Source organism: Cinclus cinclus, chromosome 15 (genome assembly GCF_963662255.1).
Source record: "Cinclus cinclus chromosome 15, bCinCin1.1, whole genome shotgun sequence".
Lineage (NCBI taxonomy): Eukaryota > Metazoa > Chordata > Aves > Passeriformes > Cinclidae > Cinclus > Cinclus cinclus.
Window position 1 is genome coordinate 4,159,114 of NC_085060.1, and position 21,291 is coordinate 4,180,404.

The 21,291-nt window shown below is 57.0% G+C and overlaps 1 protein-coding gene across 5 annotated transcripts; it reads right to left on the reverse strand.

Moving 5' to 3' along the window:
• Nucleotides 1-1,796: 1,796 nt before the first annotated feature.
• Nucleotides 1,797-20,708, reverse strand: NLGN3 (neuroligin 3). 5 transcript variants are annotated; one of them, XM_062502724.1, is made up of 7 exons: nucleotides 20,231-20,708; nucleotides 19,090-19,149; nucleotides 12,391-12,450; nucleotides 9,636-9,785; nucleotides 7,782-7,967; nucleotides 3,061-3,850; nucleotides 1,797-2,634 (listed from the first exon to the last, which is right to left on the reverse strand). In XM_062502724.1, the coding sequence occupies exons 1-7, from the start codon at nucleotides 20,706-20,708 to the stop codon at nucleotides 1,797-1,799; spliced, it is 2,562 nt and encodes an 853-aa protein (XP_062358708.1). The 5 variants fall into 5 exon arrangements, with proteins under 5 accessions (XP_062358708.1, XP_062358713.1, XP_062358711.1 ...); XM_062502729.1 differs by lacking the exons at nucleotides 12,391-12,450; nucleotides 19,090-19,149 and adding exons at nucleotides 10,811-10,837; nucleotides 19,039-19,052 and having other exon boundaries at nucleotides 20,215-20,552; XM_062502727.1 differs by lacking the exons at nucleotides 12,391-12,450; nucleotides 19,090-19,149 and adding exons at nucleotides 17,549-17,564; nucleotides 19,039-19,054 and having other exon boundaries at nucleotides 9,636-9,800; nucleotides 20,215-20,336.
• Between the last annotated feature and the right edge of the window lie 583 nt (nucleotides 20,709-21,291).

Consider the following 21,291-nt stretch of genomic DNA (forward strand, 5'->3'; position numbering starts at 1 on the left):
CTGGGGCGGGGTGCAGGGCTGTTCTTGCGCTGGCCCTGGGCAGTAGGGCCAGCAGGGCCATCGATGTGCTGGCCCCGGGCAGTAGGGCCAGCCGGCACCGGTGCGTCACGGCCGCCAGCACGGGCAGCGTCTGCCAGCCGGACCGTCTTGCACAGGGTCAAGATATGGTGTCCCCACAAGGACCTGTCCCTTTCTCCTGCCTCCCCAGGCCCCAGGTGCTAGTGCTCACCTTGGGGGTCTGAGACTGGGGTACCCCACGTGGGATCCCCTGCAGCTCCTTCTCCATGGCCAACCACACCAAAGCCACTTGCTTAGAGCCATGTGTGGCTCCGTGGCCACAACAGCCCAACAGATGCCCCAGAACAGGTGCTCCCAGCCCCACACAGGCTGCATCACCCCCAGAGTTCCTACCCAGGTGTCTGTTCCAGCTGCACATCCTGGATGCTGGAGCTGGGGTGAGCCCACGATGGGGTAAAGGCCCCAGTGGAAGTAACCTAGGAGGCAGAGTTGATGTTGGTAAGCAGCTCACCCTGTTCCTGTCACCTCACTCCTGCCGAAGGCTGCAAACTACTGGCTCTGCTTTTGGGAAACAGCATGGACAGGGAGGGCACAGCACAGCCCTGGGGCAGTGGTGAAGGGATGTGGAATGCTCCTGGGGGAGCAGGGCAGGGTGGGGAGCATGAGGGGCTGTCCTGGGTTCCTGGGAGTGAACAGACAGTGCTCAGAGCAGGTGATGCCCACAAGGGGCGGGGGTGGCACTGGCCAGTGGTGGCAGTGAGGGACCGGGGCAGGGGTGCTCGCAGGCAGGCCGTTGGATAGGCTTTTTGGCTGAGATACGTGGGCACGGGTGACAGAGGAGGGAGAATATCAAAAAATACAAAAGAGCGCAGCCCCACAGTGCAAGAGGCACTGCCCTGCCTGGTGCCCACCCACAGCAGGCGGGCACCATGGGAGGCCGGCACCGTGCGCACACGCTGGCTTCTAACTGGCTTTTTATTTTATATCAAGAACACTTGGTTTTAAAATCTTTACAAAGGACAAAACGCGGCGACTCCGTTAGTGTGTAAAGAACTAAAGATCTGCTTAAAAAACGTCTCTGCAAAGAGAAATGACTGACACAAAAGAGATTCTCTGCAGCGCAAAGAGGGGCAGAGGTGCCGAGTCTCCAGCCCAGGGTCCCACTCCCAGGGTCCCTGAGCCCCGGCACCAGCCCCAGTGCCCGCATCCAGCACAAGGCCAGGTCCCTGGACCCTGCCCATTCCCTCTGCCTATAGCACCATGGCCTGGGGCCACTTCTCAGCACAGTGAAGGAGCCTTTTCCAGGGCTTCCAAGATGCCTAGGGATGTCTGGGCACTGGCCAAGAGGGATGCCCAGTCCCGCTCCTCGTCAGTCCCAGGATGCTTGGTGGGCTCAGCACTGGGGATGTGATTGCCCCACTAGGAGGCACAGCCATGGCACTGGGCGCCCCATGGCCATTGACAGTGGGGTACCCCTGCCCACTTGCACGGGTGGGCTGTGCAGGGTTACACCATGTCCCTCCTGCACCCCACTGGCATCCCGGGGCAACCCACGGGGCCCTGAGGCCAGGAGAGTCAAAGCACTTCTCAAACGTTAGAGAGGAACAAAAGAAAGCGCTGGGGCCTCTCTGGGACCCCACAGGTCTCTGAGCTGGGAGCTGTACCGTCCGTGGGCACTGCCCCTCTGTCCAGGGGCTCTGTGGGCCCCGCCAGTCCCTCTGCCAGTGTCTGCTGCGTGTGTGTGCGTGCGTGCATGCGTGTACGCCGGCGGCGGGCAGCTATACCCTGGTGGTGGAGTGTGAGTGCGGAAGCCCCGTGCTGTTGAAGCCGGCGGTGAAGGTGTTGTAGGGGTGCAGGGTCTGCAGCCCCACCAGCGAGTTGGGGATCATGGTGATGGTGTTGGGGGTCATAAGCGGGATGTCGTCCGGAGAGCGGCGCAAGGTGAGGGTGTAGTCGGGCAGAGCGGCCAGGCGCAGGGTGTCGTGGGATGACACAGCTTCGCACTCATGGTGCCCCTGGCTCACCTGCAAGGAGGGCATTTCCTCATCAGGCGCGTGGGCGATGTCGTTGGAGGCACCGCGCTGGGGGCTGGGCTGCCGGTGCGTGTCCTGCCGGCGCTTGTCCTTGCGGTAGTAGAGGGCAGCGAAGGCCAGAACGTTGAGGAAGAGGAGGGAGGCGCCCACGGCGATGGTGACGCTCAGTTCAGTGGAGTAGTCACGGGGGCTCTCAAGCAGCGTGCCCGCCTCTTGCTCTGGGCTCCACTTCTCCTTCCCGTTCTCGCTGTTGTAGGCGGGCGAGATGGCGGGGCGCTTGGTGGTCCAGATCTTGCTGTTGGGCCGGCGGGTGATGTGGGAGTTCTGTGTGGTGTCGGGTGGTGGCACTTTGGTGGTGGTGGAGGTGTAGTGGAACATATCGTGCAGGTTGTACAGGTGGGGAACCAGATGCTTCCAAAAAGCCACCTTGGTGGCCCGGTAGTGGTCGCGTACCCGTGGCTTCAGCCCAATGTGCAGGTACAGCTGGTCACGGGGGTTGTACTTGGACCAGGCCACCTCCTCAAACCGGTTGGCCTTGGTGTGGATGAACTTGGTGTCCTGGGGGACAGGCTTGTTGGGGTCCCTGTGAAATACAGGCAGAACAGAACTAGCACTGGGAAAAGCCAAAGAAGCAAAGAGGGAGAGCTGGATGCAGAGACAGAAACTGAGGGGACCTTTGCTAGTGGTGGCACAGGGTGGGTTGGCAAAACGTCTTGAATGACTGGGCAGCACCCAACTCTGGGTTAAGTCTCACCCATGATAATCAGGGCCAACAAGCCTCTGCGGCTTGGCTGGGTCCTGTCGTGGGGGCTGGCCATGATCTAAGCTTCTTGCTTTCTGGTTGATGCCATGGCCCCAGTGAAGGTGCAGCACATGGGGACCTCTGGGCACAGGGAGCTCAGTGTCCCACACCAGGCATGATAACCCCCACCCCAACCACAGCACAGCCCCAGGGAGTACAGCTGCAATGAGTGCAGACCCACAAAGCACGGCACCCATCCCCACTCACCCTGTCTTGGCAAAGTTGGTCCAGTAGGTCATCACCACAGCACTGAGCATGACGTCATTCTTGGAGAAGTTGCAGGGAAAGAGGTCTGTGGGGCCAATCATGGGGATCCCAAACACATAAGGCACCTCATCCCCGTGGGCTGCATCGGACCATGCAGGCTTCATCAGGCTCTGGCAGTGGTGGTAGAAGGCATAGAAGTAGGTGGGGGAGCCATAGCGGGCGTGCAGGTCAGCTGTCACCACCGACGGCTCTACCCACTGGTGGTCAGTGAAGAGAGCCACCAGAGTCTTGCGACGTGTCTCAGGGTTGTCCCGGTCAGCCCAGTCCGTGTACATGAACTTGATGGTCTCCCTCAAGGTGTCCTTGCCCTCAGGGTAGCCGTACAGATTGTCTACAAAGTTGGAAACTGAGTAGTCAAAGTCACTGCCTGAGACACCGTCCTCAGGGTCCACCACACCCTCCACAAACTTCAGCCCTTCACCCTGGTTGACCCCCAGCATGATATCATAGTTGAGGAACTCGCCCTGCTCCATCAGGATCTCTGGGTCATCTGGGATCACATCCCCATCAATGACTGGCCCAAAGGCCACATGGTAGCGAGCTGGCTGGATGTCTTGCTCTACCAGCTCCTTGGCACTCTTCTGCCGCAGGCAGTCCACCATGTCCACGGTGTCCAGCACATTGCAGCCCACCTTGTCAGCCAGCATGCTGGTGTACTTCACAGGCTGGTAGTTCACTGCCCAGCTGGAGAGCGCAGAGCCGCTCTGGATGATGGCTCTCTGGAAGAGACCTGCAATACAGGCAAGGAGTGGAGGAAGCTCTCAGCAGGGTTCCAGCATCCCAGTGCTGCAGTGCAGGATGCAGCATGGAGAAGGGATTGATCCTCTTGTACCCCTGCAAGGACCCAGCACCCCAGTCCACATCTGGCCTTGTCCCTGAGCTGTGCTGCCTGCTGAGCTGGGCTCACACAGGGGGCTCAGCTCAGGACTGCTGTGGGGATGGTAGGATGACAGCTGGGAATGCAAGTGGGTGCCCCTGGAAGCAACCAAGGGCTGCTGTGCTCCCTGAGAATCCCATTGCAGGGCATGACCCAGCATCCCTGTCCTGGTGTGCAGAGAAGAGGGGCCATGGTTGCATCACAGCCTGGCCTTGCTGAGCAGCCTGTGCTACCCCAGCCATCCCAAACAGTTGTTACCTGAGCTCCCGAGGGGCACACGCTGCCCTGGCTCAGCACCATCCTCCAGCCCAGGTTCACCGAGGAGCCAGGCTGTGGGCTGGCAGCAGTGGGAGGGTTAACGCCCGCTTGAGGACACTTAACCCTGCCGTGTCCCACCCTGCTGCTTTGTCAGAGTCCCCCTCGACCCCCTCCCTGCTGCTTCCTGCCCAGCTGGGGCTGCTCAGTGCCAATCCGGCCCCGCAGAAGCATGCTGCCAGATGCACAAAGAGGGCCTTTCTGCCACCAGGAACACAGAGGGAGTGGACTTTCGCCCTGGAAAACGAGGCCACAAAGGCCCTGGCCCAGGCAGAGAAATGCATGGCTTCACTCCAGTCCCATGTCAATGGTGCTTGTGCTCAGAATACAAAGGGTGGTGAGGAAGCAGAGGCTCTGGGCCGTGAAAGGCAGCCAGTCCAGGGTCCACCCAGGGGTCCCTGCTCTCTGACCAGCCCTCTTTGCACCCCAAGTGCTTCCTGCACCCCTGCCAGACCCCAGCACTTGCTCGCCATGAGGGATTGTTCCCTCACGGTGATTCAGGTGATCCCTGAATGGTGCTGGCACAGCAGTGTGTGGCCATGGACCTGCCCCTGGCACCCTGAAGCGCAGAGAACCTCTGTGCAACCAAGGCTGTGCTGCTCTGCAGGGAAGCAGAGCAGCACCTTCCCGCAACAGAAGTGTTCAGAGGCTCCTGGCTCCCAGCCACCATGTCCAGAGCTCTTGTCTGCACGCACAGTCCTCACTCTGCCAAGTACCTGACGTACAGTCCCATGCACTGGGACAAACAGAAGTCACAAGCTCTGTTTGTCACCTCCCGGTGCCCTAGAAAGCCATACCCAGCCTACAGGCTGGAGACTGGCCATGAGCTTGCTTGCTCTGCACCATCATCCACGTGCCAAGGAGCCAGGATGGGGTTTCCTGGCTCCCTGGAGATGCTGTCCCATCAGCAGCTATTGCGCCCTGCCAGCAGCATCACTTCCCAGACAGACCCACCAGGCTGGGCTCTGGCCCTGCCCACCACTGCCTGGGGAAGTACAGGGCAGCTGATGTCACTAATAGCTGCTCATGTCCCTGATGGAGCCCCTTTGCCATGTCTCTGCATGGCCACATCCTGATCCACGAGGACCCAGGACTCTGTAAGAGCCCAGACTCATCATGTCCTCCTGCTCCATGCCAGCCCCTGACTGAAGCCTGACAAGCACCCCAGGGAGGCATCAGTACCCTGCACTCCACATTGGACCTCTCCAGCCTGCTGAGGCCCAGGCAAGAGGGTGAAGTTCTGCCTTTCCACCCTGTTCCCCTCCAAAGTGAGGGTCCCAACACACCCTGCCGCCTACAGGACTGGCTGCCATGGCACAGTGGAATCAAATGGTGGGGCCAGGGCTCTGTCAGAGGGTGGTTGGAGCTGCAGACTGCCACCAGCTGCTGCCAGCTCCTATTTCTTCTTTGCTTTGCCCAATAGCTGAGAGTGCAAACACTTCTGGGGGTGTCTGGGACAAGCCCTGCTCAAAGCAAGATGCTGGGTGCCTTGTCCAACTGAGATCTGGAGAGCTGGCAGCAAAGGGCAGAAGTTCCCACGGAGAAGGAGATGGGGCAAAGGAAGCACAAAAAGATTGCCTGGCAAGGACTGCTCCTGCCCTGGTATGGCTGACTGGGGAGAAAAACAGCACTTTGGTCACTGATGAGGAATCAGAGTGACCCTACAAGGCCTGAAGCTGGCAGGGAGCTGTGGATTTCCCCAGCAGCCAGACCCAAGATGTGCTGTCCCAATCCTCCAGTGTCTGCTCTTGCAGCACCTGGCAGAACAGGCACAAATCAGCAGCTTCATTAATAGCATGCGATCACCAGAAGTTTTATTTTGACGCAGTAAAAACAAACCCACGTGTTCTGCCAGGATGCAACTTAGCACTGCTCCCACACCGTGTTCCAGAGCCAGCTACCCATCCCTGGGGATATGGGTGCTCTGGCACATGGAATTTTTTGAGGTCATTTTAGGGCCATTTGACTTTATGAGACACTGGCTGCAGCACTGAGCATTCCCCTCCCATTTCACAGCATTTACAGGGCAACAGCAGCTCCCCTGCCCCAGCAGCGAGGGTACTGGGCTGGGCACCCAGCACCTCTGAGATGCAGGGGGGCCACACCAGAAGCACTGGGGCTGGATGGGGCAGCAAAGGATTCCTCGTGAAGGGCTTAGTGGCATTTAGCATCACTTGAGAAGTGCATATACTGGCAGGACTATTTTTCAAGGCCGAAAAGTCATAAGAAGCAGCCCCTCCAATCCACCCTCAACCTCTCCTTACTGCTCCATTTTGCAAGAGGCTGGGGCCACCTGGCCAGCCAAGCATACTCTCCTGCACTCTATGATGGAAAGGAGCACCCTTAGAAGCATTCAGAATGCATTACACATAATGTTCCCTCCCCAGCCTTTCACACTCAATATGGGCAGAGAAAACTTTTTCTTTCTGCAGGAGCTTTCAGCCCGGAAAAGACTACCCATCATCAGCCATCAGCCCTGCTGAGGTTCTGGAGGTCTCCATTCCTGTGATTCTCAGGCTGTTGAACAGGGCAGCAGCTCTTCACATCAGCTTCAAGTGCAATTTGTTGTGAGTATCTGAAGGGCAGACTCATGCCCGTGGTGTCTACTGCTCACACATGTCCTTTCCTCCTCAGCATCACACCTGGGGGCACAGCACTGGAAGATGGCTGCACCCTCATATAAAGCTCATGAGCAGGTCCCTGGCAGGCTGCTCCCCTGTGGACCATATCCACTTCAGGCTTTGCTCCTATAATTTCCTTTAGGAAGTTTATCAAAAACACCCCTAGTCTCACAGTTAATTTTTTTCCCCCTGAGTGCTTGATGTAAATGTCTTTGCAGGTGGTTTACATGCATTTGCTCTTATTCCAACACAATCTTTTATCATAAATAATTCCCTTCTTTATTTAGAGTAAACACTCTGCTATATTTACAGATATTAATCATATTACTTCCACCTGTGTTTTGCTAGACGCATCACATCCAGCTCTCCCAGTCTCACAACACAGAGCCCTCCATCCCTCCCCAGGCTCAGGAGGGATGTCTGGGGTGCTCTGTCTTCCTTCTATTCCAGTTATGAATACCTTTCCCAGCACTAAGATCCTTGTTCCCAGTGCCCTGCACGATGCCCTACAACCCCTCCACATCTGCACTTGGAAAACCTGACCACCAGGGCAGTACACTGCAGGAGGGGCCCCCATGCCACGGTGCTGCCCTGGGCTGCAGCCTTGTGCATAGGGAGCACCCACTCCATCCCTGCCTCTCACATGCTCTGCCACTGGCCTCTTTCTGCCCATGATGAGAAGGTTTTGTTTCCCAGTCCTGGTCCAGGCTCTCACCAGTGTCTGATTAGAAAGCAGCCCTGAATTTGTTAGGCTGGGCAGCAGGACCCGGCTGGGCTCCCCTCCCTGGGTTAGCATCAGCAGGGCTTTACTTGCAGTTGCAGCACCCTGAGGCGTGGCTGACACCTACCTTCAGAGTGGTGGGAGAGGGTGAGCAGGCTGACACAGGAGGCACCGATGCCGGAGCCGAAGACAGTGATCCGCAAGGGATCTCCCCCAAAGAAGGCGATGTTCTCGCTGACCCAGCGCAGCGCCTGGATCTGGTCCAGCAGCCCGTAATTGCCCTTGGCAGCCTGGTCCCCTGTGCTCAGGAACCCTGGGGGCCAAGGGGAGCCCGGTTAGGGATGAGGAGACAGGGCAAGTCCTGGTTTCCTACCCCCCTTCCCCAGACCTAGGGCAGCTTCTGTGGAACTCTATCCCACCATGAGACCACGCTACTAAGAGAGTTTTGTGAGTTCTGAGCTGGAGCCGGGACTCCACTGAGATCCAGCCACCCTCTGCACAGCACAGAGGGATGAAAGGCTGAGGGAGCAGCTGCAAACTTCGGGGAGCCTCTTTGGCCAACAACAAGCAGTACCAGGGTAAAGGAGCACAAAGGTTTGTCCTACCCATGCCACCACCTGTGCTAGAACAGCTCAAGACATCTCACACAAGCTCCAAGGAAAGCTCAGAAAGCTTCAGTGGCTGCAGTCAGGGCGAATGTGTGTGCACAGCCAATGCTTTCCATGGACTAGTGTGGACTGGGGGAGGCTCTATAAATGTAAAGGAGGTGGACTGGGCAGAGAGGAACTGACTGCAATTTGAAACACAAAGGTTCTCTCAGTGAGGAAGAAGGTGAGAAATGCTTTCAATAGCACAGGAAACACCCAAGATAAGCTATCGCTCTTTCGTTTGCTTTGACTTTAAGCAGGAAGCCAAAACCATGGGCCTGAGCTAAAATCCAGGCAGGTAACCCCAGCACGCAGGGAGCGGCCCCAGGGCTGTGCTGGCACTTGGAGATGGTCTGGCTGGGTGTGGTGCACCACCTCAATGGAGATGATGAAGGCACCACTTAAGTCCAATGTGGTATTGTGACTCATGTGTCTTAACTTCGAACCTATCAATCGTAAAGGCCCGACTTCTAGCATTAAAAGGTTTTGAATAGGTTAACTATCTTCTTCCCCAAGAAACTATGGGCTCTGGAGGCCATTAGAGGGATGTGCGGCCCCAGGTATCAGGGAGGGGCCCAGCTGCCAAGGGACAGCACCTTGTTAGGCTGGATGGTGAGGAACATGGCTGGAAAGGAGCTTTCCCCAAACCACTACACCCCTTATTCTCATACTACTAAGGGGAGCAGCAGCGGTGTTCCACACAAACCTCCTGAGTTTCAGCCCCGGGGGTTTCTGCTGCTTCAGGCAGGGGACTGCACTGCCTTTTGACCCTCTGTCCTCATTTTGCCTCTCTAAGTCACCGGTGCTTTTGGAAGCAGGACTGCCACCCTCCTCTGCACACCCGACACCCTTCTGTGGTCCCCACTGCAGACAGCCCCGTCACGGTGGGTTGTTGAGGGGGTCCCAGCAGTGCAACTGGCTCGGAGGCAGCCTGTGCCCAGGGAGGGAGAGCTGCCAGGTCCCCAGGACAGCCAGGCAATACCCGCTGGCACCTCACCGCTCTGAGCCCTCTCAGGAGGAGATGCTGGGTAAACACATTTATTATTCATTTAACCACAAACCAATATTTGCTTTCAGTTGAGCCAGTTTGTGTAAACGAGCCGGGGGGGGCTGGTGCCAGGACCCAGACTAGGCTGTGACCGTGTGCTGGGGGCTCTGCCACGTGGCACCCTCTCGGCTGCCAGGGCGGAAGGCAGGGGCAGTGCCCACAGCCCATCCCGCCGGGCCACACGCCCCCTCCCACCCCCTTTGGCTGGTCCAAGTCCGGTCAGACACAAGGGCTGTCCCACTGCCTGGCTGTGCTGACGGCACAGCCCACGCCAGCCAGCTCATACCGAGCACTCCAACGCGGTAGTTCAGGGTGATGACAATCACGTTCCCATAGCTGGCCAGGATGCTGCCGTCTATCATGTTCCCCGTGCCCTCCATGTAGGAGCCACCATGGATGTACACCATCACCGGCTTGGCCCCGCTGTCCCGGATGTCTGGAAGGAGAGGTGGTTAAACACAGGACCGCACTGATGGCCGCAGCACCCTGCCTGACAGGCAGACCAAGTACAAGGGCAATGCCAGCTGCCAGGACCAGGGAGGGGGCTTAGGAGCCAAAGCCAGAGCTCTCCTGGGGGCCACAGCATGGACCCCCAATGCCAAACATTACTGAAACAACCCTGCCAGTCCCTCTTTGGGAGGTGGCCATTGCTGCACTGTCCCCACACTGCCGTCCCCTCAGGGATCTGAGCACATGAGGGAGGGATGCTGGCTGGACCCCACTGCTCTTCCCCAGAGCTGGGCTCTGGCATAGTGTGTGAGCCACATCAGGTCTGCTGTGGGTGGGAGTTACAGAGTCCAGCCCCAGGATGCAGCCCCATGTCCTGTCTTTGGCTGGACCCATGCACTCCGTGAGTCCTGGGAGCTGGCATTGCGGAGGGGGGCAGGGATGGGGGTGTGCAGGACCTAGAGGTGTGGGGGGTGGGGCACTGATGTGTGCTCAAATGTCTTACTCTCCCATTCCCCTGGGAAGGCAGAGACCTGCCTGTCTGGATGTAAACCCACGGCACCCCAGTGCCCAGACACAGACATGGTGATGAGGCAGACAGTGTATGCACGTGTGCATGTCAGGGAGGTGAGCATGGCTTCTGGATGAGGACAGGGCATGAGGCATGGAGTGAGGATGGGGAATGGGACCCCGAGGGCCGGGGAGGAAAGACTGTGGGAGCCCAGTGGACAGGGAGCTGCCACACTCCCTCTCGACTTCTCCTGTCCAGGGAACATCCTGCCCCTTCTGCCCCACTGGGTGGTGATCCCTGATGGAGCCATGGCCACCCACCATGGAATAACACCTGTGCTTGGGCTCCTGTTGCACCTTGCCCATGTCACACAGAGGAGGCAGTGGCACCTGCCTTGGAGACATCACCAGGTCCTACATGCCTGCACTGCCCAGCCTTGTCCAGGGCTGGCGATCCAGCACCTATGGACTTTGTCCTCCCTTGTGCTCACTCACACCCAGCACCTTGCTCAGGTGGGCTGGCAGTGCCTGCTTGGCCCCAGCTGCCCCAGGCAGCTGCTGCTCCCTGCCTGCCTCCCTCAGCAGTGCAGCACAGCATCCCACCAGGACTGGGACTCTTGGGGCAGAACACCAGTGCCCAGCTGGGCTGTTCATGCTCCCTCACACCCACCTAACCCCTGCCCCTGTCCACTCCTCCCGTATCAGGGGGCTGCAGGCCAGGCTGATGGGGATCTGTGGCCATTCTCACCTCCAGCTGTGGGCTAAAGGTGGCCTCCCATGCAGAAAACCTCCTCCCACCAGGAGAATGAGGCTATGCCAAACCCGACACCTGCGCTGGCTCTTTTCCTGTTGCCAGAATGTAGCCAAACAAATGCACAGACCAGAGGAGTAAAAAGTGCTTGCAGCTCCTCCAGAACAGACATTGCCTGTGTGGCAGAGCTGCATCAGGACAATTTTTTCCAGGACCACCTGCTTGAAATATGAGGGACAGGAACCTGTGCCCCTGTCTTCTCCTCCATCCTGCACCCACTCCCTGACATCCAAAGGGCCCTCCTCACAGCAGAATGACAACAATGTACAGAGAGGTACCAGGAAATAAACAGCTCCAAACTGCTGCAGCACATTTTGGTGTGTGTGGATTTAGCACAGTCCAGTCATTTAGGCTGAATGCCAGTTTACGCCCTGGTACAAGGGATCATGGGGCACAGGTTAGCTGGAGTCAACAACAGGGTTTTAGTACTGCCAAGGAAAAAGTTTTTCATCTATTTCCCAGATCCTAAATGCCATCTGCCAGGCCTTGTTCGAGCTGCCCTGGGCCTTCTGCACACCATGAGGCTTTACTGTCCACAGCACATTATGGCTGCACCCTGGCCAACCTTTCCTCCTACCTCCTCATCACATCTCTGCAGCCAAACACACCAACTCCATAACCTGCAGACAAACCACCCAGGTTTACTAAAAATAGCCTATTCTGCAGCTTGCTTAGTCCTGGCATACATCTAGAATCACATCTGCTTGAAAGGCCACTTGCTCTGTCTTGGCTGGTGCTTGCAAGCAAGACCTCACTTCCAGTGGGTGAGGGAGGAGAGAAGTTAACAGAAACCAGGCGGACCCTGGGTCTCCTGTGCATGGCCAGATGCCCTTTGGGTGCCAGGTGCTCAGGCTGCTGGCAGACACAATAGGGCCAGGCAAGGGTGGATGGGGAGGTTGCTGGCTCCCAGATGCATGTCACTGACTCTGGAGGGATGAGGCTGGAGGTGGGATGTGACCAGGCTCAAGGTGAAATGGGCCCAGGTGCCCGAGGGCTTCTTTCCTCCCAAGCTGCCATGCTTCCTCCCTGCCCTTGCTCCAACTGAGCAGGAGCAAACTTCTCCTAAAGCAGAAAAACCCCATGAGCTTTCCCCCCCATCAGGAGGAGGGGAAGGTCCTGGGTGCCCTGCACAGCCGGCCAGCCTGCCCCCCACCCTTTCAGCTGCCTGGCACGGCAGACAGACACACACAGGGCTCCCTGGGGTGGCAGCGGATGGCGGGCAAACGGAGCTGCTTGGCGTGTCATGCAGTGGCAGCCTCGAGCACACAAATACCTTCGTCTTCATCACCGTCATTATCCGCTAAGTCCTCGCCCTGTTTCTTAGCGCTGGCTCCTAGGGACCAAACACGAGGAGACAGAACAAAAAGGAAAAAAAAAATAACAAAAGGAAATAAAAAACAAAACAACAAAAAATGAAAGAAAAACGAACACAACAAAAAAAAAAAAAAAAGAGAATTCAAAAATAGCGTGATAGCAGAGACAGTGGGACCACACCTGTGCCCCACAGCACTGCTGGCTACTCACACTGCACCTCTCCCAGAGCCAGGGCAGTGCAGGGCATGGGCAGGACTGTCCTAGGAGTGTGCCAGGATGCTGCTTCACCTGGGCCCCTTCCCAGACCCTCCCTAGGGAGGGCTTGGGTGGCAGGGAAGACGCAAGTGGGGCCGTGGCAGCATCAGCGCTGGTGGTGGATGAGTCTCTCAAAGCACTTTACTGATCCTCCTGCATCCCAGCCTGGCCCCCGCCTGGTCAGGCACCCTCAGGTCCAGGCATCCAGGTGTGAACAGGAGCCTTGCTCCCAGCTCTGCTGCCCCTGGGGACAACTGTCCTCTGCAGAGCTCACACCAAGGGTTGCCTTGCATGGCCACTGACAGCAGGCAGGGTCCTGCCCATCACCCCCACATGGTGTGTGGCTCCCTGTTGTGCCTGGCCACAAACCACTGGTACCACTGCATGAGACCACCACAGCACGCAGGGATCCCTCATGACAGGTGCTCCCCTGTGCTGCCTGGCTCCATCCTGCACCAACTCCCTCCTTACAAGACTAGTTCCATGTTTCACTGAGGATTTCAAAGGCACCGATCAGCTTGACCTGGCCATGCCAGAATCCTAAACATATTAGTTTCTGCAACATCCTGAATACCTTACAGTTGTTCTGTGTTCTTTCACCAACTTGCAGTCCTGGGACATGGGTCATCTCAGCAGCCCCAGCTGGGCACTGTGGAATGCTGCTGTGGATGGCTTGCAGTGAGCCTGGCACTCCCCAAACTGCAGCCAACAGGAGCCAGGAGAGTTGTTCTGTGGGCTGGCAGGGAGCAGGGGTGCTGAAAAACCTGTGCCAAAACCCCATTCCTGCAAAGGACTGCATGCCAGTGTGGACACAAAGGCAGGTGGTGTCATCCCTGTGCTCTGGAACTCTGAATTTCAGGAAGAGGCTGGGTGTTCTCATCCCCTTAGAGCTGCAGACCAATGCCTGCAAGTCCTCTGCTCCCTAATGCCTACAACAAAAAGTCCCCCAGGTGATGGTGACCTCTGGGGAGACAGCAGGGTTTCCCCCAGGTAGGATTTACCCACACAGTGCCTGCACTGCCCAGTGACTTTCCCCTGAGACAAGGGGCTCTGACACCCTGCCAGGCACCTGGCTGATCCCAGGGTCCTGCTGCCACCACCAATGGGCCCTATTGCCACAGCAAGGGCTTTCACAGCCCCCAGCAAAGCTCCCACGAGCAAGGGGCAAGCCTGTGGCTGCATGGAACTGCAGGACTAAATGCACAAAACTGGTCAGAAATACAAAATTGTGGAACCATGTTCAGTGTCAGTCTGGGAGTGGCATTTTACAGGTGACATGGAATAAGCAGCCCTGTCCTACTGGAGAAAGTCCAGAAGAGCAGCAACCAGAAACCTCAAAAATCCAGTAGGCAGGAAAAGTCTGCAGAAGGCTGGGTCACATGAATCCTGGGAGCAGAGGCATGATGCTGCTACAGCAGCATCCCAAGACATGAAAGACTCCTGTGAGATGTGAGGTGGAAGAGCAAGTCCCTCTCAGGCAGCCCTGGGGCTATGGAAGGTAGGATGAGAAGAAAACCTTTCTGGCAGGAAGCACTCGAAGGGGTGGCATGGGGAAGTGTTTAAGACCAGGCAGGACACACTGCCAGAAAGAGGTGAGGTAGAGCTGCCCCTGCCAAGAGCAGGAATGGATCAGCTGTCTCCTGTGCTGTCCCGATTTTCTCCAATGCAGAGTCTACCTCCCCACCTTGCTCCAGCCCCACCCAGCCATCCTCTGAACATCTCACTTCCTTCTCCTGTTTTCACCCAGCAACACCCACACCCCTGTGATCTCTTGCCCCAGCACCTCAGCCCCAGCATCTCCCCCTTCCTGCTGCATCCTTCCCACTCTTCCTCCTCACGCCTGGCCGGGTGTGTGCAGCCACTCAGCCTCTTTGCAGGAGGCTGCAAGCTTGACCTACTGTGTCTTCATTAGGAAGAACTGCAAGCCCAGAAAGCACTTAAATGACGAAGTACTCATACACTATTTGCTAACCAGTGCTATGCACCAACCCCTTGGTACTTCTAAGGGATAGGGATTTTTCTGTAATGAAGATCACAACCAGCAAGCCTTGATCCACACCGTGCTTCAGAGTTGCTGACCACAGGAAGCCGGAGATCATTTTCCACCAGCCTGGTCTCCTTCAGGGGACAAAACTCTTCATGCAGATGAGAATGGAGGAATCAGCTATGAGGACTTATCATGTTGTAAAAAAGGCAGCGGACAACATCTCTGTGACCTGAGCAACTGTCCTAGCTGAGCGGGGAGGGATCCAGCTGGAGACTGTTGCTGCAGAGCTTAGGGATGGCCGGGACAAGCCTCCAACAACCTGAGCTCAGAGATGGCAGAAAGCAGCACTTGGGAAGCTAAGCAAAGCAGGAGTGCAGTGATGCAGGCCAGGGGGAAGGGGAACAGCAGTGGCATGTGTGTGCGGCAGATGCAAAGCACGAGCCTCACCCATCAGCAGGAAGGTGCCAGGGTGGTTATGGCCAACACAGACTGTTGTGACCAAGCGGGCTTTTTGCCTCTTGCTGCAATGTTCACCTCCAGCACAACCCCCCAGTGCCCCACAGCTCGTGAGAGCAATCACAGCTTCACTTCCCTCACCCAGTAACACTTTTCACCAGCTGTTGCCACATTCAGGGACACCCAGCCCAGGAGATTTTTCTCTGCTCTAACAAAGGCCACCACGCAGAGCCCTGCAGCACCCACTCTAATGGAGATGGGTTTAAGCCTGCGGATTCACAGCTGGAAAAAATAAAAGGGCTCATGGCTCTTATTCTCCTTACCCATAAAAAACACCCTCCACTAACCCAGGAGGTGAATGTCTGCTGTGCCACTTCACTTTAAGCTGACTGCAAAATGACATTGTTCAGACCGATAGGAAGGATGCATGTGCTCTTATCTGAAGGCTCTAGGAAGATTTAAGTTTAAGTTTAGTAAAAAAAAATAAATAAATAAAACCCCTTTGCCTGAAACAGGGGCATACATGCTGGATTTATGCTATCTTAAGTAAACCATACCAACAGCACTGACACCAGTGCAAACAGAGATAAAGCAGTGTAAGGAGCCTCAGTCTTTGGAGCCTTCATTCTCAGCATAATGTGGATAAGAGAAGAGCAGGAGCCTGAGCTGATACTTTTCCAGGTATCTGTCCCGGGCACCCACAGGCAGCTCCAGCACCCTCTTCTCAGTGCGAGCTCCCTGGGGCACCCATTCCTGCAAAGCAGCCACGATGCTGCAGGGAGCAGGAGCCTCTGATGACTACATGTACCCAAAGATACAGCTGCTGCTGGCCACAGCATCTCAGCTGCTTCTCTGGGAGTGGCAAGGAACAGGACCAAGAATGGTGCAGCCATTGAACCTGCTGCTGCTCAACCCCACAGGCAGGGACAGCTCAGCTGGGACCTTCCAGCCATCAGCCCTTGCTCCAGGACTGCAGCACACCTTGGTGCTGCCCTGCCCCTTCCTGTCCCAGAATGATGCAGAGGAGTTATCTCCATCCCTGAGCGGACTCTAAAAGCACTGCATCTTCTCACGCTCCGCTGCCTCTGGCAGCACAAACACCGACCCTCACCTTTGCAAATTGCTCCCCGGAGTGGAAGCGGAGCACCAGGGCGGTGGTCTGCCCACAGCCAGCTCTGCAAAGCTGCAGGCTTTGAGGGGGCTGGGAAGAAGCTTCCAGCAAGGGAGTACTGCAGAATTTGTGCAGCTGTAGGGAAGCCTCATCTGGTACTTGGACAAGTCAGCTTCTTGGAGAGCAGCGAAGCCACAGTGCTTTTCCTGCAGAGCTGCCAAAGTGCTTCCTGAGCCCAGGAGCTGCTGGGAGCTCCAGCCACCCTCACACAGCAGAGGAAGATGCTGGACCTGCACATTTGTCTCTGCAATATCCCAGACTCTTCACAGTCCCAGCCAGAGAGGTTTGGGCATTCACTAATGAAAACCAGGAAGAGCTGCTAAGTGCAGGGCAACCACATTTTTCCCCTCCAAAAATGACATCCACCTCCTCATGCCCTGCAGCAAGGCTTGCCCAGGCTGGTGATGAGGGGAAGGAAAAATCATCTTGGCATCTACCACAGCCAAAAACAGTCTGGAAGTGTTGGCAGCACAAAGCATGGGGCAGAGCTGCATTTTGCACATAGGTACTGCGCTCTCAGGGTGTGTGTGTACACGGTCTTTGGGTGGGCAGCACAATTTTTTGCAGCAAAATCTGAGCCTCAAATGAACCTCAGTGCTGTCAGCTCCCCTGGCACCATGCATGGCTAGCTGCCCTGTATTGCTAGCAGAGAAAGGTCCAATGTGTATGGAGGAGACTGGCATTTAGAAAATTTTCATATAGGAAATTACTGTGGGCAACTGGGCAGGGAAACAGGGATGTTCTCCTGTCCCAGAGATAAAAAAGCAAGACTGATAAATTCTCAGTCCTTTGTCTGCTCTGAAATACACTGAGCTTAGGGGTGGTAGAAGTCATGAAAACTCCAGTAAGGTGGAAGCTGAGGCATTTTCAACCACCAAAATACTGTTCTGTGAGAGAAAAGCTTATCACTGCTCATTTGTGGCCTTAGAAATAGTAATCATGATTGTTCCAGAATGAGTCAATGTTCAAATGTTCAACCTGAGGAAATGAGCACTGCAGGTACATTACCTCTCCCCAAGCATTACTAACCTAGTAATAGGATATACGATGAGGAGGGTGGGAACTTCTGTGTTTCATCACAAGTGACTCAATTAAGTCAACAGCTACCAGAGCCCGGCCAGAGCTGGAGGGAAGTGCCAGTGGCTGGGTGCTTTAATTCTTGGCACGCCATACCTGGATATCTAAATGGCTGGCACTGGGGATCTGCTGGTCCATGAGTCAACAGAGCCCAGTGGGGGCAAAGGGAATGTCCCCCACCAGCTCCCTGGGAGGTGACCAGAGGCAACCACAGCTGGGCTGCAAAGAAACCCTGCCCATGAGCGGAGCCAGCGGAGAAGGAAACCCAGGAGATGAGCACACCCAAGGTGTTTTGTCATGCCTTATATCATCCCCTTCTCTGACAGTAACCTGGAGCCTGCCTCCCTGGCCCTGGCTGCAGGGCTGGGGGTGGTGTGGCAGGGGTCTGCCAGCCCTGGCAGCCGGTGGGAGGGCCGGGAGAGGAAGCGCTTTGAAGTGGCTGGTGATCACTGGCACAGCCGGCTCCGGAGGCAGCGTGCAGAGACTCCCTAATGCAGCAGCCCTTTCAGGGGCAGCCTTGGCACTCAGAGAGATGGCGTGTGAATAGCCAGGACAGCAACAGGAAAAGCAAAGCAAAGAAACCAAACAACAGAACTGGGGGAAACGGCTGCAAGGAAAGCGCTCCCCAAACCTCCAAGCCCAGCTGCACTGGCCCCGCCAAACCCAGGGGAGCAGGGAGACAGAGGATGGGATGCAGGGATGCTGCTGCTGCAGGACACCCAGGACAGCAGCCTGTGCCGGCCAGACACCCTGTACTGAGCCTTTCAGAAGAGCTTGGCTGCCTGACCATCCACACGTTCATCTTTGGGATGCACAGAGCAGCCAGCTCTCCCTGCCTGCAAGGGGGCTGTGTGGAGGGACAGGTGAGCCATTGTGTCTGACACGGGGCCAAGCCAGCTACCATTTGTACATCTCTACTCCCCTGTGTATGCCACTGGTTGGGAATACAGGATTATTTATGGGCAATAGGGGAAGGTCAGTGGAGGTAAGGCAAAGCAGAGATGTGTCTGAACTGGAGGTGCTCAGCTGCCCATGGGGCAGCTAGGGCTCAGGGAGGCTGCTGTGCCATGGGCTGAAGACCAAATCCTTACTGGCAGGAATGGCACTGGCATGGGGATGTGAGCAGTGGGGAACAGCCTTGGCAGGCACAAAGCTCAGGGCATAATCTGAAGCAGTTATGCAGCCAGGAGAGGCTTTATGCTTTAACCAAGGAGCTTTGGTTGCAAAATGATCAGGGATGCAATGGGGGAAAAGCTCAGCCCAGGATGGACTACAGTCCCCCATCACACAGGTCCTTCCCTGAGCATGTCTGTGCACCCCCAGTGGGGTAACCAAACATAAGGGATGGATGCATTTAAGTGCTACCTGCCATCAGAGGCTACCCCTCATGCCCAGGGACTGGGAGGCTGTCAGTGCCAGTGGGATGAAGGTGGAGTGCAGGCTCAGCCCAGGAGAAGCTGTTCTGAAAGGCCTGCAGCAACATGAGTATCCTCATGATCTGACCCCAGAACTGTGCTCCCAGCTGGCTGGAGCATCCATGGGGGTGCAGGGGGTGGTAGGGTGGGCTGCTTGGAGGGTCCACAGTCCAGGTGGCAGCACAGAGAGGTGCCAGAGGAGTGCTGAAGGCTGGGGGCCAGCCAGGCACCCTCTCACTCTCTCACTCTCTCTCTCTTTCCTCTCTGTGCCTCTCTGCCGGTCGGCTTGCTACATACCTCCTTTCCTACATATTTTCTTGTTGGGCTTTCGGGTGCATTCCTTGGAAATCCGTTTTACTGTAAAATGAATAAAAGACTACAAAATAACAGGAGGCTCCACTGATGGGAGTGGGCATGCAATCACAACCACGCTGCTACCCTCCCACCGCCCCCGGGACCGCGGGAGGTGGGGAGGGAGCGTCGCCATGGGAGGAAAACTCTGGGCCAGCCGTGCTGGGCGAGAAGGAAGGCATGATGCATTCCGTGGGCCCCAGAGACAGAGGAGTGGAGCCAGCCAGCCTGGGAGAAACCACTGACCCGCCAGGCTGCGCTGCTGTGTGCAGCAGACCCACTGCAGGTCCCTTCTGGCCCGCTGAAAATCCCTGGGGGCTCCCGTTGCGGTGAGGCTGGGACGGGCGTGCGGGCAGGCGCTGCCTCCTCTGCCCTCTACTTACAGTTTAGGTGGGATCCCCTACAAAGGAAAAGGTTAGACAAGGAGGCACCCAGCGCCGCTCAGCCTCACCCCAACAGGAACATGCCCCAGCACCCCAGGCTCATCGCTCTGCCGCTGGCCCACCAGTGGATGGAGGAGCAGCCAAGTGATGTGTCTGCCAGTGCACCCCAACCTCCCATCCGTACCAGGGCCCAGAAAAGGGCTCTGTGGTCCCTTTCTTGCCGGAGCATCTTCCCAGGGAGAGGCAGAGAGTGTTCCTCCCAGCCGCAGCCCACGCCCACAACTAGCGCATGGACCTGGGGAGGGTGGGAAGCAGGGAGGAAGGACGAACTCGAACCAACTCAAGACAGAACCTGGCACTCGGCGCCTGTGGGGAGCACAAATCAGCTTGTCACTCTGTGGATCTGCAGTCAGAGAGTTGGATTCAGATTTAGCAATACAAGAGAGGAACCCGTGACGATGCCATGGAGGTGGAGGGGTGGGACCACGAGGCGTGGAGGAGCAGGAGCACGCGAGACAGAGATGGCAGCTGAGGGCAAGAGGGCAAGCTGCGTGGCCAGAGAAAGCTTTCCACAAACAGACAGCATGCTGCAGGGTCCACAACCACATGCTTCAAACACAACACCCAGGTGAGACCAACCACTGCTGGGGAGGGGTGGAGTGACCCCCCCTCGCTCTCCTGCGGTCACCCCAGTGGGGACTCACCATCCTCCGTGGGGATGTAGATGTTGAGGTACAGACAGTCCTCGTTGGGGTCCTGGATGTACGTGGCCACGATATCCAAATTGGAGGTAAACCAGATGGGCAGCATGATCTCGGGAACAGCGTTGTGGATGTTCTGGGGGCAGACTGGTGAGAAGTGGGTAGCGTTCCTGATGCCCGACCAGGATGGTGGTGGCTCGGGGGGCATAAACCTCTTCTCCCCGATGGGGGGAGCGGCATAAGGAACCCCCAGGTACTGGTCCACGGGCCCCAGGATCTCACTGGGCAACGGCACACGCACCCCTCGTAACTTCCCATAGTGTGTGTTGACAGTGGGTGAGTAGACCTGGCCCTCCATCTGCACAACCATCGAGGCAAAGCTCAGGACCCAGAGGGTGAGACGCAGGTCCCAGCTGGCCACCAGCTCAGGCACTTGGAGAACAGGGGGGAAGAGAGGGCTTCTCCAGAGTATCAGCCACATTGTCTGGGAGATACAGCACCAACATCCAGGCCTGAAGCTCCTGGGGCGAGGTCTCAGAGCAACCCCATCACACCAAGCCTCTGATTTGCCCACCAGGAAGAGACGGAGCAGAAGAGACAGGAGTCAGGAATGTGCAGCCCAGCCACACCTTCTGCTGGGTGAGTCGGGAGCACGGACGCAGGGAGATGTGGCACCAGCTCCTCACAGCCTCCCAGCTGCCTGCTGCTGCCTGCCTGCCAGCGGCCCAGCCCGGAGGTGACTGCTGATACTGTGGAGAGATGGAGGGAATTAACAGCAGACTTGCTCTGGAAGAGTTGAAGACCTGCAGCGCAGAAGGAGCCAGGATCTCTGGCTGAGTCTCCCACCCATGGGTGCTCATTGGCCCTGCCACCACCCGGGCAGGGTGGCTCTTGGAGCAGGCAAAAGCGGGCAGAACAAGTAGAGCATGTGCAGACACACACACTGTCTGCCCATGCCACACAGCCTGTCCCCAGTGCCCAGGGGCTGCCCAGAGTATGGGTGCCAACATAAGCAGGCAGTGCTATGCCCCTCCCCATAAGGAGCCTGCTGGACATCACTGGTG